The sequence below is a fragment of the Nilaparvata lugens genome, chromosome 13 (assembly GCF_014356525.2).
Source record: "Nilaparvata lugens isolate BPH chromosome 13, ASM1435652v1, whole genome shotgun sequence".
Taxonomy (NCBI): Eukaryota; Metazoa; Arthropoda; class Insecta; order Hemiptera; family Delphacidae; genus Nilaparvata; species Nilaparvata lugens.
Window position 1 is genome coordinate 21905941 of NC_052516.1, and position 19341 is coordinate 21925281.

Below are 19341 nucleotides of genomic sequence, written 5' to 3' on the forward strand. Positions count from 1 at the left end.
TTGTTCCTTTCACAAAATTATCACAATTTTATCAAAGTAGATTTTTAAATTTAGATGCTTTACCATTTCTCTATTTATCAACTCTTTTTTTCCCTATTAGTTTCCGCACTCTTTTTCACTCCATATTTCTTTCTAACTAGCTCTTATGTTCAGTTCCTATCTCCTCTTCTTCCATGTCATTTCTCTCTGTCCATTCTCGCTTCCTCCTCTTTCTCCCATTCCCTCATCCCACCACCCTCATGTCTCTTTCTCTTTCCCACTTCCTACTCCTATACCCCTTTCTCACTCTCTATTTTCTCAATTTTTTTCTCTGTACAACCCTCTCTCTTCCTCTCCATCAGCCCACACCGACTTCCATTCACCACAAATTGGAAATTGGAAAAGTCTGCTCTAGTGATATCCAATCCAACCTTCCAGCACTCCTCATAATGTAACACCAATGTTCACCATTCAAACACCTCTGTCAGTTTGAAGTGAATTATTGGTACTGTTGTCGTCACATGGGAGTTATATTATAGTCATCACATTATTATGTTGTACCTGCGACAAAGGCGTGTTTTATTCGCGAAAACATTGTATTGAAAGCCTCAAACCCGGAATTGGAATTGGGTGTCGAAACACACACCGCACTCGAGTGGCAGATCGTTTAAAATTCGAATGAAATTCCGTCGAATCGTCGACCAACAAAGGTGATTCATCCCGGTTTGGTTTGGTTGAGTGTTTCATTTGAAATTCGGATGGAAAACTTTTGAATCGTTGATTATTTTTCTGTTGTGTTGGAAATTCGGATATAAACTACTGAATCGTTGTTTGGAAGATTATTGCTGGAGCAGAATATAGAAAAGGTGTGATAATAAACAGATATTGAACAGAAATCCAAATTAATTCAGATTAAAAGTTGATATTTAAAATTGGATTTGCTGTTGTTTATTCAATATTGTAATTTCAAACATATACAATGTATAGCTAAGTAAAGTATTGAATTGATTGAGAATGAATTGTCAATACTTTATTGTAGTACAGTACTACTATGTAATACTACAACTCAATACCGTGGTTTAGAAAAAGTTAGTAGTAGAATTGACATTAGGGAAAGTTTGAAAAACAATTCTCAATATCCATCCCTTCTTGCAGGTTGATGTTCAAAGTCTTGGTGATAGAATGATGAGGTGGAGATGGAAGAGAGACAGAGAGAGAGAGAGAGCGAAAGAAACATATATTGAGTGATTCATTGATGCTGATTACAATATATACTGGCTCATACGCTGATATATAATAGCTTACAAATTACAATACAGTTTGAGATTGAATTTACACTGAAATAATAATGTTATTGAACTGTACATGATGATTGATTGATTGATTGATTGATTGATTGATTGATTGATTGATTGAGTGAGTGAGTACTTTATGTAGATTATAATATATACTGGCTTATACACTTATATACAATAGCTTACAATACAGAAAAATTAGAGAGAGAGAGAGAGAGAGAGAGAGAGAGCGTGTGAGAGATGGAAGATAAAGTGTCAGAAAGTGTGAGTGAGTAGGAGCGTTATGTTAGAAATCTTTTTTGAAAAGTGAAGCATCTGAGATGACGCTTCCTCCATGACAGAATTGAGAAAGACAACAAGAAAAGTGTCAAAACCATGATCACTGCTGGAGGATGGGAATGATGGATCTGTGGATTTTCTCTCTCTCATTCTCTTTCTCTCCAGTATTGATTGATTTGTTCCATCACAGGCAATAACCGAGTTGATAAAAATGAGTTGTGACATAATCAATGAGTTGGATGATGATTGATGTGCGCTTCCCTTCCCCCCCTCCTAGTTTTAGTTGATGTACAAATTATACAGAATTTGAAATAATTGAATGTTGACTGAGGATTGAATCAAGTTGGTTACTTGCGTCTGAGCTCTGGGTTATTGATCAATGAGATGAGCAGTCTTAAATCCTGTGCATTCAAAATAATTATGTTGATTCATTTACTCAATCAATGATCCAAATATATTGTTATTTATACTATCATGAAAGCTGATGACGATTTGCAATGTTTGCAATGACGTTTATTTTTAAAAGGTTGATCAGATTTCTTCTTTCAACCATGAGTAAATTTATTGGCCAATTCTCTTTAATGAACAACGTCTTGTTAGAACCTTATAAACTTTACTGAAAAAAGAGTTAATGAAGAAGTTTATCTCTTCCCCATAGGATACTCTTTCTGGTCGCACTTTTACTCCTTTTAAATCTGCCAATTCTACAGCAACTTGCAAGCCAATAAACTTGTTCCCTCTCACTTTCCCTTTGCAAAAACTGGGAGGATTACATTACAATGCAATTAGTGGTTTGTTGAAGCTGGGTTCCATGTTTAGGTGAACTATAATTTAACAATAAAGGTACACCAGGTGTCCTGTGAAAGCTTTTAGGGGTAGTGCCTCCTTGCTTTCACAATTTTTATAATTAATGTCACCCTGGTTTCTCAGGCAATTATGAACGAGATTTTATTATGTGTTCCTAGAGCTTTGCTGAAGTGTTGTACACTGTAGTAACCCCTTCTTGGTCAGCGTCACTAAATTTCAGATATTTGCTTTGAAAATGAAAATAAAGTTCTGGTAAGCATCTAACCTCTTTTAATTTAATTCTTATCACTACCTTAAACTCTAATAAGTAATTACATTGAAATGAATTGTCAGTCTTGCATTTCCTAGTCCTAGTTGGCACTCATGTCAAGCCATCTTGTCTTGTCTAGTTGTTATTTTTTTCTCAGCTCTTGTCAATCTTGGCTTCTTTTCTGGTTAGATTGTTGAGGCCTGCAGCTTTGAGGTTAGATATCTCTCTTGCATATCAGGGAATTTTTCCATTCTCATCATTGATTAAATAAATAAATTACATGGTCAGGTTATTGAGATTTTCTCAGGTTTTGAAGTTATATTTTTTCCATTTTCCCTTTTATTATTGTGAATTTTAAGATTGTTGAGGGGTTTTAGGTTACATATATTACGTATTTTCATCAATTTGTTTGAACTCTAGTTAATTTCCCTTACCTTGAATCGTAGTTTTAACATTGAAATCTTCTTTTTCCTAGTCCTATTTGGCATATCTTTCTTGCTTATTTGTGAATTCCTCCATTTTTATCAATCTGATGTTAATGTTGTTGAGTTTTCTCAGGTTTTGAGGTTTTCAGGTTGAATATATTTTCTATTTTGTCAATTTTGGTCCCATGTATTCTTGTCTATTTTGAAGTTGTTGAGGGGTTTAAGGCTGGTTATATTCTGCTCAATTGATTCCTGTGAACTGTTGTAAATTTCTCTCACATTGACTCATAGTTTTAAAGCCACCCTCTTTTTTCTGTTTTGCAATTTGTCTGACGTTTATTTGTTGTTTTGTTTTGCAGCAGCTGTTCAGAACTCAACAGCCAGCAACCGCAGCGCAACAAATTCAGCTGCTGCAGCAGCAACAGTATCACCTGGCAGCGGCCACACAACAGCAGCAGCAACTGGGATTGGCTGCTCCCACACCGGGCGCCACTTTTGCCCCACCCACTCCCTACATACTCAACCCACAGGAGCCCTATGTCATTGCAGGTCAGTTTCATATTTTTACTCCTTCCTATTCATTATGAAATCACATTGAATCAATATTTATTCAATGTATTTTTTTTTTAATTTTAAAAATTATATTCTTTTCATCCAATGATTTATCTATGTATTATTCTATCCTATTCATTCATAACCTATTTTATTCAATTTCTCTATCTTCACTACATTAATTCATCAATTTCATTCATTTTATCATCAATTTGTTCTTCTCCATCATCTTCCATAAATCAATTATTTTCTTCAAAATTCATAGAATTTTATATAAATTAATATTTTGTTACTCTCATTCATTATGTTCTATCCAGTTTTTAATCAGGATCTCTCCCATTGGATCTATCTTATTGTATTCAATATAAACTCCCACAACCCCCTTCTCACCATACAATGTTCCTTAATTATGAAATTGCATGTGCAGAAGTTCAATCATTTCAATGATGAGAGATGTTCTCCAAATGGATGTATAAATAAATAAATTCCACGATAATAAACAAATAAACAAATTTTTTTGACCACCTCAATAAGGCAATAATGTGCAATGTTGGCTATATCATAGTGGGAAAATACAGTCTGCATCATATCTTATTAATTCCAATCATATTAAATCTTATTATTATATCATATTATCCCAATAATACCAATTATATCCACAATCTATTGAAATAAATTTGGATAATCAATTTAATAATCTTTATGAAACTGTTATCGTTCCTGAGATCAATTTCATAATAATCACATCAAAGTCGTCTTGCTTCTAATCCTTATTGAAAATTAGAGGTAAGCTAAAGTAGCTCCAAGTTACAAATATAGAAGATGACAACGTCTCTCAGAAACCAACCATTGAAATATGGGAGGGGCAAACTTGGCTCATGAAGTACACAGAGTATAGTTTATTAGGGACAGAGGAGATAGAATTATGAAGGAGTATGTAAACTATAAAGGGTGTGTCATGTGTGGAGCTATTTCCCTTAGATATGGATAGTTGACTTGAGTATATGTGGAACTATACTTATATGCAGGGTAGATAACCTATGTATTGAGCATGTTAGTAGGGCAGCTACTACAGGACTGTACTAGTCCCTTGGGTGACATTCATTTTGAGGCAAGCTTCTAACTCATGTGATACATAATTCCTCTCTCTCTCTTTCTCTTTCTCTCTCTCGTTTCTTTCTCACTGTCTCTATCTCCGTTCAACTATCAGAACATATATGATGCTCATATGTAACACTCTTTCTATCTCTCTCTCTCTCTCGCTCTCTCCAATTGTCCAATCGTATGAAGCACATCTGGTGAGCTCCCTCCCCCCTCCACCAATAAGTGATGGCAAGTTGCTGGTTTAATTAGTGCGCTCGGTGAGTGTGCAATTTCAAGCCAAATTGTGGGTGTTCGAAATTTGCCAGCAAACGGATGAAAACTACGGTTAACATTGATCAAGGTTAACTGACATTGTTTCTAGTTATCGTGATGTTCCTAGTGAACATTGATATTGATATTTTCGAGCTCAAAATTTATGTGTTTTCAATAGAAATATTTTGTGAATTTGAAGTTTGTTTAACAGTGTTTTTCGAAAGTTTTATTATCAGTCTATCTGAATGTAAAATTGTTTGTTTCATTCTGATTTGTAATGTCAGATTGATGATTAAGTTGTGAAGAAATTTAAATAGACAAGGAAATTTTGAACGATTTGAGACAAAATTAAGAAACTGAAGAAGTTTTGGGCAATAGCCTGTTTTTTCTTTACCGACTATTGTATTGATTGCTCTATCCAATGAATAGATAAATAAATAAATAAACACTAGCAGGTAACTCTGCAAGGGTCTAATTAAAAGCTTGAGAAACTGAAATAATGAAGAGTTTTAAGTAAGGCCTCTTAAGAAATCATTCTTTGTAAATTGAGAATTTTTTTACTAAGTTAATCAATCAATCGATCTAGTAGTTGAGACGTGATGATGCGTCATTCGTGAATCTATCCCGTAAGTGTATAAGCCAATTTTTTCCTTCATAATATTGTAGATTAAGGCCTGGTTGCACTAGTTTCTTGAATTTTAACGGTGATTAAATTAATGATGGTTAAATGACACGAGAACCAATCGGAAAAAGTCAGCAGTTGAAATTTGAGAGAAAGTCACTGTTAAAACTTGACAGACTTTTGTGCAACCGGGTTCAACAATTATTTGAATCATGAGGATATACCACAATTATTTTATTATATTTCAATTTCCACAGGTTTTGTGAAGGTTTCCTTATCTATCTCAATTCAGTTGCGTTGAAGATATCGTTTTCAACCTGTACTCTGATTTGAAAGATAAGCAGGGTTTTCAAACTCCCTTGATTCCCCAATCAGATTATATAGCGAGTTATACTTGAAACTGTCAGCATTGTATGAATGGGAATTATTGATGTTATTTCATGAGGAATGCTGACAGTTTCCTGTCTCCAACTTTGTAGACTGGCAATAGTAAATAATTTATGCTCAGTTATAATATTGAACATGAGCTGCTTCATTATTCTCTTGGTCTTGGCTAGGCCTCTAGAGTATTGCTGCTTCTGACTTGCTTCTTCTTCTTCTTCTTCTTCATCATCATCATCATCTCCTACTTCTGATATTCCAGATCCTCCTCCTCCTCGTCCACCCCTTTAACTTCCTCCTCCTCTTTCTTCTTCTTCTGTTCTACCTCCTTCTCTTTCTCCTCTCTATCCCACCACTCCTCATCATCCTTCTACTGTTTTTCCGATTTATCATCCTATTATTTGTCTCTTTTCTTCCTTCTTCTTTTCTCTGTCCTATTGTTCTCTCATTGTTCCTAACACCTTGTCCTCCTTTTTTGTTTGCTCCTTGTCTTGTTCTTTTTCTTCTTCCTCTTCTTACTTCCCAGCTGCTTCTACATTCTCGGCTCCTTTTCTTCTTATCTTCTTCTTATCTTCATCTTTCTCTTCTTCCTATCTTTTTCTTCCTCCTTTTCCTACCCAGCTGCTTTTCCATTCTCGGCTTTTTTTCTTCATATTTCTCTTCATCCTTCTCCCTCTTGTCCTTCTTCTGCTACTCCTCTCCCACTTCTATCTCGTCTGTACTCCTCCTCCTTCTCCTCTTCACCCCTCATCTTGTCCTTCCTTTTCTTCTTTTCCACTCCATCTTCTCCGTATTCTTGTTCATAATCACTCGTATGTCGCTCGTCCAACCTACTCTCAACCACTTTTTCCTCTTCTTCTTCTCTATTTTCCCCTCAATTTCTTCAACTGTCCCACTTTTTCTTTCACTGTCCATCCGCTCATTTACTCCTTTCTCTCTAACCACCAGTTTCTACTCTCCTTTATCCCAATTATTCAATTCTTTCTTATTTCTCAACCACTTTGTTCTCCTCTTCTTCTCTATTTTCCCCTCAATTTCTTCAACTCTCCCACTTTTTATTTCACTGTCCATCCGCTCATTTACTCCTTTCTCTCTAACCACCAGTTTCTACTCTCCCTTATCCCAATTATTCGATTCTTTCTTATTTCTCAACCACTTTGTTCTCCTCTTCTTCTCTATTTTCCCCTAAATTTCTCCCTACTCTACCAGTTCTTTGTCCCACCGCTCATCTCTACTTTCCCTCTAACCACCAGTTTCTCCTCTCCTTTTCACTAATTATTTGATTGTTTCACATTTCCGTCCTTCCTCTTCTTTTTCTCTTCTTCTTCTACTTCATCTTCTTCTTCCACTACTTCTAGTCGCCTACCTCTACAAAATACGGTTGAAATGGCAAGTATCACATGAATACTTGAGGGCTGTGAAATATTCAGTAGAGTCGATGCAAGCAGACCTGTGCTCCTCCCTCTTTATGCCAAAACTTCAAACACTGCCTTCTCCTTCTTCATTTATTTCCTCCTCCTCCTCCTCCTCCTCCTCCCACTCTTCATCCTCTTTTTCCTCTACCTCTTCTTCTCCTTCATCCTCCTCTTCTCCACTTCTTCTTCATATTCTTCTTCATAATTTGCCTGCTCATTCTTCCTTCAGTTTTAAGTCCTCTCCTTTTTGGAGCTTAACTCGGCTTGTCAAAAACGAACGAACAACAAACGTTCCTTTGAATATTCTTCAAGCAACGGACTCCAGCTCTGAATTTTGTCATCTAGATTATTATTTTATGTTCTTCTTCTTCTTCTTACTCTTTTTCATCATCATCAACATCATGATCATCTTCTTGTACTATTCCAATTTCTCCTTATCTTTTTCTTCTTCCTTTTCATCTTCCATTTCTCCTTCTTTTCCCTGTGCCATTTCTTGTACTTCCACCATATTGAGCGGTGTCTTGCAATCTTAAGGTGCGTACACATATACGCGCCTCCAACCCGCACCGAGCACGCTTCGCCCTCGTACCGCCCTCGTTCCTCCATCGCACCGCAATCGCTCCGCCCCCGCTCTGCAGTCGCACCGATCATGAACGTTACGGAAGATGTTAGCTCTTCTCGCGTTCCACTCTTGCTCCCCGGTCGATCATCAATCGCTCTGCTGGAGTGATGTTCGGTTGCGGAGCAGAGCGAAAGTCTCTACGCACCTTTAGGAATACACTAAAATTGTCTCAGTTTTGGAAAATTATGTAATTGTAAAAGTGGAGCTCAGTTGTCCTGTCCTACATTCCATAGTTAAAGGTGTAATTCATACAGATTCAAAGTCTGAAGTGAATTCAATGCACCGGAATATAACCAATTAGAAACTTATATACGTTTTGGAATTTATGTATACTCTCGAGCTGATTTCGTTCATGGAGCAAAGCAATGGATTTCGTTACTGTAATCCAATAGAAGAAACCAGTGAAACCCACTAAAGCTGTAGCTGTAACATCAAGCTCATTTCCCACGCACAAGCCTGGAGCTCATGTGGGCATCACCCTCAGCAACAAACAAATAAATAAATAAAAGTTGTTGACATGTGAGGATTTCTTTCCCTTGAGGAGACAAGTATGGTTTGTATGCCTACCATACTCCATATCAAAGTACATCAAATCAATTTATTTACAATTTGAACAAAATCAATATAGAAATTTCAATAAGAGAAGCATATATAACCTAGATTTCGTACCAAGCACAAGTAAGATTAGAAACAAAACATAAATAATACAAAACAATACAAAAACTCAAATATACTATTATTAAATTTATTGAAATATTTCTCCTTTTTATTATTTTCATATGGAGGCTACCCAACAAGAGAAACCTGTTCGGGGAGGGAGTATCAGCTCATTGAATTATTCTAATTATAGAGAAAATTTAATGAAAACCTTCTAATTCACTGTGTCTGGTTTTACAACTACTGTTTGAAAATTGAAGAATATTTTTGAGTCAGTTGATTGAAATTAAGGTAGGGGCTTACAAAACAATAGGAACCCATCAATACGAATTATTTGTTCAAAAATTCGCAATATATTCTAAAATTTACGATGATGAATATATGACTACATACATGTATACGTTCTCCGTTTCAGTATCAATTCAATAATATGATTCAGAAATATGTACAAAATAGTGATGGATTATTATTTGCTTAAAGAGATTTCCTCCAAGTCAACACATTCAGCACATCATTATCAAAATGAACGTTATTTCAATCCCTCCCGGGAGTTTTGATAGTACACCCTTCCGGCAGTAATTATGCGTGCAAATTTCCAGATTTATCATGATATTTTGTGTGTACCAACTGTGACGTATCAACAAAATATGCCCGTCAGCGATTCACTTTGTTTTGTCAGTATTCCTCATTAATATCACCAAAGCTTCCCATTCGAACAATGCTGACAGTTATGAACCATCTCATTGCTGTATAACGTACGCTTGTTTTGTTACACTTGATTAAAAATGCTGACGGCCATGTAGGCAGATTCACTGCAATCTGTCACCATGGTTGGATGGGAGGCGTTGGGGTGTTTCTAATAATAGATGCTGACAGTTTGTAATGAGACAGTTTCACCAGAGAGATTCCTGTTGAAGAGCATGTATATATGTGACATATACTGTATAATGTGGCGGTTTCAATGTTGATTGTTGTCTATATAGATATAGCAAGCGTTACTTTCTCTGACAGAATGTGTAGGAAAATTCCATGTTGTGAATTTTCAGAAGGGTTGTTCCGCTTCCCTCTCACACTATCTCTTTTTCTCACCATCTCTCTCTTCTCCCTCTGTTTTTCTCTCCCGTTTCTGTTTTCTCTCTCACACATTCAAACACTTTTCTTTCTTTCTCTCTCTCACTCTCACACAAACTGATCTTTCTTTTCTTTCTCTCTCACATACTTCTCTTTATTTTTCTCTCTTTCACACATACACATACTACTCGCTCTGTCTTTCTCTCTCAGTCTCACACACACACTTTTTTCTCTTTCTCTCTTACAAACTATTATTTTTTCTCTCACTCTCACACACACACACACACACACACATTCTTATTTATTTTTCTCTCTTTCACACATACACACACATACCTATTTTTTTCTCTCTCACTCTCTCTCTCTCTCTCACACACATACAACCACTCTCTGTCTCTCACTCACTCTCTCTATCACCCTCTCTTTCACTCTCTCTCTCTCTCTCTCACACACACACTCTCTCTATCTCTCTCTGTCAGTTTCTCTATCTTCCTCTTATCCTTTCTCCATATCTCTATCTTCTCCTGGTTCCCCTCATCCTCCCCATTCTCATTTCCCCCTCCTTTTCTCTCTCTTTTCATTCCCCCCTATGTCTCCTGGTCCCCATTTAATACAGTCAAATTCCTTCGTATTCATTGTTAATGTGAAGCTGTATTTCAGAGAGCGGTTCATACAAAGCTGATGTGGGCTGCACGTTTTTTAGAGACGGCTAAAAACACGAATCACGTTTAGTGAGACTCACTCCAATCTGTCAGCATTCCTTATAAATATCATCAATGCTGACCCATTCAACTAATGCTGACAGATGAAAGAGAAACACACCATAGTTGAAAGCGCTGAGAATCGTTCTAGTTATTTTCAGTTGGTCTCTACTCTATTCGTTAAAACCCTCTTTACGTCTCTGAAATATTGTGAATATTTGTCCTGTTTATGTCTGATAATTATTCCAGAATATCTTTGATATTTCGCATCGCTCATGAATATGTGTGAAGGTTTTTCAAATCAACTTCTACTTTCTAAATTTTGGTTAAATAACATACTAACTTAAGCTTCGTTTACAAAAGTTATCAACGAAATTTTTTTTTCGTCTTTATAGATTCTATTAGATTGAACATAACCATAGAGAAACGATAGCATAAGTAGATATCCCATGGTATAGGGCGTTTATGTCGCAACGTTTACTGTTATCCCAAGCCGATAGTTCACTTAGTTCTTTCCCATGCAGCTGTGTGACGCTGGTAGTCTCTCAAATTGTGCCGTTCATACACTCTCACCCCAACAAAACAGTAAAAATTGACAATAATCGGCAGTAATCGGCTTGAGATAACAGTAAAAGTTGCGACACAAATTTCCTATACCATGGGATATATACTTACGCTATTGTTTTTCTTTGACATAACTTATCATACACATATGTTCATCATGTGTATGATAAGTTATCTTCAATCTAATAGAATCTATAAGGACGGAGAAATAAACATTTTGTTAATAACTTTGGTGTAAACACAGCTTAACTTAGGCCCATATGCACCATCTTAGTTCAAACGGAGATAGATAATATGTTGGTTTAAACCACGAATGAAGCCCATTATAAAAATACGACTAATTCTACATATAATCGTGGATTAAGCGTTAAACGTAGATTGTGCACATGGCTGTAATCGTAGATCAGAGACGGCCAGCTTGATCGACGGTTACAATTTGATATTAAATCCGTGATTTGTTGTTCATTTACGTTCTTGAAATTAGCACCCCACTAATTCAATTCAAATAAACTAGAATCTACATTATCAAGTGAAAGTTTCATGATCGTGAAAAAGATTCTATCTAAATTTATTGTTTTAAAAATGGGAAGTAGAGGATGAAAACGAATGACAGATAACCGAGAAGAGTGGAGAGCTTTAGTGGAGGCGGCCAAAGCCCATATTGGGCTGTAGTGCTAAATCTAAGAATTGCGAGGTTGAGTGGTAGACAGGACTTAGTAGTCCTAACTCCGCCCTATAAAATCTAAAAACTCTCCTATCAAGTTCTCAAATTCTTATTCATCTTCAAATTGCAATATAATTATCAATATCCGTTGATGAAAAGTGTATTAATAACATTACTATCATCAAATAATAATAATTATTCAAGCATTTATGATTTGATCAAATCTCTTCTAAATTAATTCATCCACTGTTCAATCTCTAAATTCATTAATCTGGTTTCTTAGCTAATTCATTCATAACTGACGAAAGGCTACAAACGCCCACACACTTAATCAACAAATTAATTCATGACGTTGCTAAATTATCGCTCTATTAATCATGTTTTATCAGCATTGATCACTTGATGAGATTAATAATTTCCGCCAAATGCAAGCCATGCTCCACTTGATGAGATGAATTTATTCATGACCAGTGGTGTGAGTCAGCGCAATTAGGACTTCTGTTCTTGACTACTTTAAATCTAATTACATCATCGAATATGATTTGTTTTGAGTTTTTTGTTTGTAAGAGGATTTTGTAATTCCATTTCAAATATTTATGAATTAATTATTGATGGAATTTCAAATAGACCCATCCAATTGTGAATACATTATTTTATTCATTCATCTTCTATCAATAAATGAGTAGGCACACCTAAATCTCAACTTAATCAAATAAACTCAATCTATTTCATTCTAGATTCTAGACTATAGTGAGGTTCACGTCATAATGGCAGTGGAGAAAGACAGAAAAGAACGTTGCCGAACCTTTCTGTCTTATCAATGCTTTCTATAGACGGTAGCTGATACAGGTTTAGTAATGTAATATAACTGTTCATTCTCGTTCAAAATGATCAATTTATTATATTTTATCAACCAAGAAATTATATTTTTCAATAATTTCATAATTAATTTACATAATTAAGATAAAATATTTTGTTAATTAATGATTAATTCTTCATGGTTAAAAGACGATCTGGCAACAGAACAAAGCGAGAGAGAGATAGCGCTATCAGCTTTGTTGGATGATAGACAAGATTAGCAATACCATTGCTAATCAAAAACTGTCATTATAACGTGGACCTCACTATAGACACAAGTGGTTGGATCCTTATTTCATGTATTCATTTATGGTTCCCTATCAATAAATATCATAATTATAGTTTTAATATTAGTTTAGCGAAATGTCAGAAAAATTCATAAGTTTCCAGACACTCTTTGTAGATTTTTTCCGTTGGATAATTTTATTATATTTCCTAACACGACTGGGAACTTTTCTCTGAACTATCTCTCAACGCTATCTGAAAGTTATAATTTGATGAATGTTCTAAGGGAACGAATTAAGCTGAATTGACCGGGGCACTAAGTTGGTTTCTCGTTGCTTTTGCGTAACAAACTTTTTGAAATTCTTGGAGTAAATTCGAATGGAAGAAAGTGGCAAACAAACTCTTTCATCTTTTACAAAGAAGAGTGTTGATTAGTTTGAGTTCCAATCACTGTAAACTGTCAGCATCATTTGAATGGGAAGCATTGATGTTATCTATAAGAAATGCTGACAGATTGAAGTAAATGTCACTATTGTGCATTTGAATGGTTCGTGGGATTGCATAAAATTCCAGAAAGTGTTTCGTTTTATTGGTCTAAGGTTGAAGTTCCAAAACTTCGGAAAAAATTGTTCAATTTGATAGAAATACACTTTCGAAATGTCAAAAGAAATCCATCCTATCATCCAATTTGAATTGGATACTGATTATATCGGTCGCAATTTATCAAAACTCTTCTTATCATGATATTTGCAGAAACCTTTCCACAACGATTGTGATTGATCTGATTATTCATTTATATCACTCAAAAAGCAAACTTACAGCAAATGTATCTCAGCATGAGTAACTTGATTCCGCTGAGATTTTCTCAGCCCAATCATCTTCTTTCCACAGAGATTTTCTCAGCATAATAACTTCTTTTCACAGAGTATTTTGCTTTTCTCAGCATAAAAAAACTTCTTTCCATAGAGTTTCCTTAGCATAATCAACTTGTTTCCACAGAGTTTTTCTCAGCATGATCAAACTTCTTTCCATAGAGATTTTCTCTGTTTAAACAACTCCTTTCCATAGAGTTTTTCTTAGCATAATCAACTCCTTTCCATGGAGTTTTTCTCAGCATAATAACTTCATTCCATAGAGATTTTCTCAGCATAAACAAACTTCTTTCCATAGAGTTTTCCTCAGTATAATCAACTTCTTTCCACAGAGAATTTCTGAGCATAATCAACTTCTTTTAATAGAGAATTTCTCAGCACAATCAACTCCTTTCCATAGAGTTTTTCTCAGCATAATAACTTCATTCCATAGAGTTTTTCTCAGCATAACCAACCTCTTCCCATAGAGTTTTTCTCAGTATAATAAACTCCTTTCCATAGAGTTTTTCTCAGCATAATCAACTCCTTTCCATAGAGATTTTCTCAGCATAATCAACTTCTTTCCATAGAGTTTTTCTCAGCATGATCAACTTCTTTCCATAGAGTTTTTCTCAGCATAAACAACTTCTTTCCACAGAATAAACAATAAGTTTCAATAATCAACTCCATCCCATAGAGTTTTTCTCAGAATAATCTACTCCTTTCCATACAGGTTTTTACAGTAAAATCAACTTTTTTCCACACAGATTTCCTCAACTCCTTTCCACAGAGGTTCTACTATTATTTTGTGCATTATATTTTGTTGTGATTTCAGTGTTGTAATGTTGTGTTTTGTTGTGTTTTTAGGTCCGACAGTTGTGCCTCAGTACTATGCGCACAGCATGCCTTGGGGCATGTTCCCCACCAACATCATCCAGCCGGGTACTACCACCCAGCAGAGGCGCCCCCTCACCCCCTCATCAGCGGCTACTGAAAACGCCTCAAACCTCACACAGGTAACCAACTCATCCATTCACTCAAGCATAATTCATTCATAACCATCAAATGAGTTCTTCCTACAAAAAGAAATATACGTGAGGTTGTATCCACTCAATTAATAATGGAAAAGAATTATCTATTGATTGATACATAAATAAATATATGAGTGCTTCAGGCATAGCCCAAATGCACTAGTGCATTATCTTCACTAAGTGATTACGAATTTTGTTATCTACTTTGTCAAAAAAATCAAATTCTGTCAACAAAAATAGATTTGATTATGAATCTGAATATAAATTGTGATAATTCTCATAATTATTGTAATATTAACAAAAGAATCACCAATTGAAGAATAAAATAAATGAAAAAGAGGGAATGACTGAGCGAAGGAATGCGCGAGGAAGGCCAAAACTGGAGTACATAGAGCAACTGAAGATGGATCTGAGATGTGCCAACTACAGTGACCTTGGAATAATGGCAGAGGACAGAGAGGCATGGAGAGTTACTGCCAAACAGCCCAACGGCTGTTAACCAAAGAAGAAAAAAATATATTGTAATTTACTGTATTATTTAGTAGTACAATCAATATTTTTCATTAGAATAATAGTTATGTCATAATTAGTGTTATGATTAGTGATCTGTGATACTTAATTCGATGATAATTGCTCATTTTATTAGGTAGTTTCAATAAAAACCTTAAAAAATAAGACCGTACTTGAAAATATCAATTTGTACAATTCCTTCTCTAGGATTGTCTTTTTTTCGAAGTGTTTCCACATTCATCTGATGTAGATAATCAAATATTATTTGACAATATGAAATAGAATAGAATTTCATTTGTCATACAGTAATATTCACAAGAAATTAATCCACTTCTCCAGTTTCGAAGTTACAATAAAATAAGAGATAAGTTACAATAGTGACTGAAAAACACAATACATTGAAATAGATTGTGACAGTAGAACCAAAGAGGATCGAAAGAAAAAAACTGTTTGATAGAACGTACTTTTATTATGATTTATTGGTATGAAGTCCTAGTATCTGAAACACTTATTATTCTCAGAATGTACTTCTTAAGCTGCGTACACATATTCGCGCTTCCATCCCGCACCGAGCACGCTCCTCCCTCATACCGCCCTCGTACCACCATCGAACCACAGTCGCTCCGCCTACGCACCCATCATGAACGTTACGGAAGATGTTAGATCTTCTCGCGTTCCCCGGTCGAACCACTGTTGCTCGCCGGTCGATCATCAATCGCTCTGCTGGAGTGACGTTCGGTTGCGGAGCAGAGCGAAAGTCTGTACGCACCTTTATAGTTCCTATCTACCCTATCATTCCACTATTGTTTTCAATAAATTCTGACTCCAACTTCTAAAAATTGGTTTAATACTGCACTTATCACTCTATTGATTTCTCTATTGTTTTAAATCAATTTCAGTCTTAACTTCTGAAAGTTGTTTCAATAATTTACTTCTCACTGTTTCTGCTGTTTGATTTCTCGATTGTTTTTAATCAATTTTAATCTCAACTTCTGAAAATAGTTTTAATAATTCACTAATCATAGTTTCTGCTGTTCGATTTCTCTATTGTTTTAAATCAATTTCAGTCTCAACTTCTGAAAGTTGTTTCAATAATTTACTTCTCACTGTTTCTGCTCTTTGATTTCCTTATTGTTTTTAATCAATATTTTAGTCTCAACTTCTGAAAATTGTTTTAATAATGCACTAATCATAGTTTCTGCTCTTTGATTTCTCTATTGTTTTCAATTAATTTTCGTCTCAACTTTTGTAAGTTGTTTTGCTAATTTTCTGATTGCATTTTTCAGCAGGTACAGGCTGCTCCAGGCCAATATCAGATGATCTCCTACTACGATCAGAATGGAATCATGATGCGCGGAATCGGAAGTGGCACTCCAATGAGACTGGTCTCTCCTGCGCCGGTCATTGTCAACGCAGCCACTCCAGGTACCTACTACATCTATGATCTATGTCCAAGCTCATACAATAAACCCGCCAAAAAGTGACTCAAGTAACATCAGTATTATTTACTATTCTGAGAGTCGAAACTAACAAATAAATTCTAGAAAAAAGGCAACGTCTATTTGGTAATTTTGTGCTCTGCCGGCTTCTCCTATGATTTATGAAACGTCTCATACTAAAATGACTAAGTGCCCGTTGCATGAAAGCCGGTTAAATTTTAACCGTCTTTTCTAAAAGACCTTCTCTGATTGGTTCTCGTGAAATTAATCGCTGGTAAAATTTAACCGGCTTCTGTGTAACCGGCCTAAAAGATCTTAAAAAATTGCTGTAATTTGTAAAATTGCTGTTATTTGTCAACTCGACTTTTACAAATACTAGTGTCTATCTTTATCAAACAACTCACTTTTATAAAAATGATGTTGACAAAAAACAGTCATCATTTGCAATTATGGAGATATTTACAATATTAATACATATTCAACAAGTCTAAAAAAGTTTGGTTTTTAATATATATTTAGTCCAAAAGTTGATTCCAAGATGGAAATGTTTATCCATTCGCTATATCAGATAATATTATATAATATAATATAAAATGGTGGATCACGATAAACCTCGAAGAATATTTTTTTCAAAAGATTTCTTGTTCGTTCGATTTTCAGAAGAACGTGGTGTTACTAAGGTCACTTTTCTCGGACAGTTTATATTAGTTTTCATTTGTACAGTAACAATTTTATTATTTGAAGAGATCATAAATTTAAGGCACAGAAATTAATTTTTATGGCAAATAAAAAATGGGTTTATCCATTATATAATTACAGTAAAGCAATTGCTATTATACTAGGATATTTTTCACATTCTCCTAATACATAATGTGTAAAATAGTCCTAAAGTGTAAAATAATCAGGATGAGTCGAAAAATTGGGATACACTCAATATTTTCAGCTTGCATGTCCTAAAGTGTCCTAAAGGGCCCTTGTACCAGTGTCAGTCAACTAACATTGAACATGTGGAAAATCTATGCTGAACTGAATTATCTACTAATCACTTCTGTACTATGCGTTTCAATTTGGGGCCTTGGTGTATATTTAAATGTTCGAAGCACTGCTCTAACAATAAATCTATCAATATCACCTGTTAATTATACATTTTGGTGAATTGTTAATGCTTGAGGTTACCAATAAAACACTCATCATACCTCTACATTAACTCAGAAATAAGGTTGAAATTGGTGCTATTCATAATAAATAAGGAACCATGAATAGAGTAGGAGTGTTGTTAATGATATTTTTCCAATATCATCATTTCAATGATGTCCTTATTGTATTGTATTGTATTGTATTGTATTGTATTACTTGTTTACCAATTCCCATTCGATTTGAACCTCATTGAAGTATATATTTTTATGAATTCTATATGTTGTACATATTAGTATCCTTTAATCTTCAATATTTCGATATCATCATATTTCAATACATTTTTTATTATTGTAGTAGCTGTTCTAAAATTATCAGTCATCACCTTATTTATACTTCTCATGTAAATTATATCTAATTATACCGCTTCAGTGTAACCATAAAATTGCATGCTGTTCATATTTTAACAATTTAAAATAATTATTTATTGTCTACCTTGATAGGTTCCATGTAGATTCCCTACCATTGTGTAAAATATTACCTATTATTATCATTTTTTGTGTTTCCATCAAATTGTTTTTAAAAATTATTGTGTAGCTAGTGATTTATTATACTAGAACCCATACCCCAGTCAAGTTCAATATTCTTTTTTGCTTGACAATCGTTCTATTATAATGAAGGTTCTGAATATTTCTTTGTAAATATCATCATCCCTGTAATTGTAAATTAACTATTCACTAATTCTATCAGCTTTCCCAAATATATCAATGCTTAGTTCCTGAACTCTAAATCCCTTTTAAAATTACTTGTTGATGATTTTATCTTTACTCCTCACCTCAATATTTTTCAATTAGGCTACTCGAAGTTAGTTTTTCCCATATCAACAATATAATATAAAAACTTCAACAACAAAGTTTTCTGCAAAAATAAGAAGTTATGATACCAAGGACTGAGAATTTCATTTTTTCATATCTTTAATAAATATGAATGGTAGAATAGTCTTAACTTGATCTCCTCTCTAAACACCAACTGAGACAAAAGTCATCTCCAAGAAACATTTCACGTAGGTACTGCAGTTTTCTTCATGGAAAAGTATTGCTTTTCTCCAACTCAGTTCCAGAATTAAATTCTGAAAATCTCAAACGTCCCACACAGAGTTCTTCTTGTCCCATGTTATTAAAGTCATAATTTAAAATTTTACCTTATATGCGATTGGCATACTCGACTTGATGAGTTTGAACAACTTTTCTCATCTCAAAGTTTTTGAAAAGTTCTTCCATGACAGTTGTACTGGAATTAGCATATCTTTATCAGAGTTCTCGTTTATTTTGTCATTCTTCTTGAGCTGTTCCAACTCGAGCCATCAAATAGCATTGTTTCCCCTCTGTGCATCCAATTAATTATTACTGATTGGTACTTCGTATCATAATCTTGAAAAGAACTAATCACCAATAAATTATTATCATTGACATTTGTTGACAATTTGTTATTCAAAACTTTTCCAGTTAACTTATGCTATGTGAATGAAACTTATCAAGCACAATTACAAAGTTTTGGTTTACTGATCCTGGGTTGCTCAAACTCGGCCAACTTTGATCCTGGATTAATAACCTATGCACAGATGTTTCGAGATAAAAGAGTAAAAAGTTATCT

General features: G+C 34.7%; 1 protein-coding gene across 1 annotated transcript in view; it reads left to right on the plus strand.

Moving 5' to 3' along the window:
- LOC111046922 (pumilio homolog 2) overlaps window positions 1–19341 on the plus strand; it is a 608126-nt gene that overhangs the window by 562739 nt on the left and 26046 nt on the right. The window contains exons 11-13 of the mRNA XM_039440391.1: window positions 3395–3584; window positions 14442–14590; window positions 16402–16540. Coding sequence (XP_039296325.1) covers window positions 3395–3584; window positions 14442–14590; window positions 16402–16540 — 478 coding nt within the window. The remainder of the gene's footprint in view (window positions 1–3394; window positions 3585–14441; window positions 14591–16401; window positions 16541–19341) is intronic.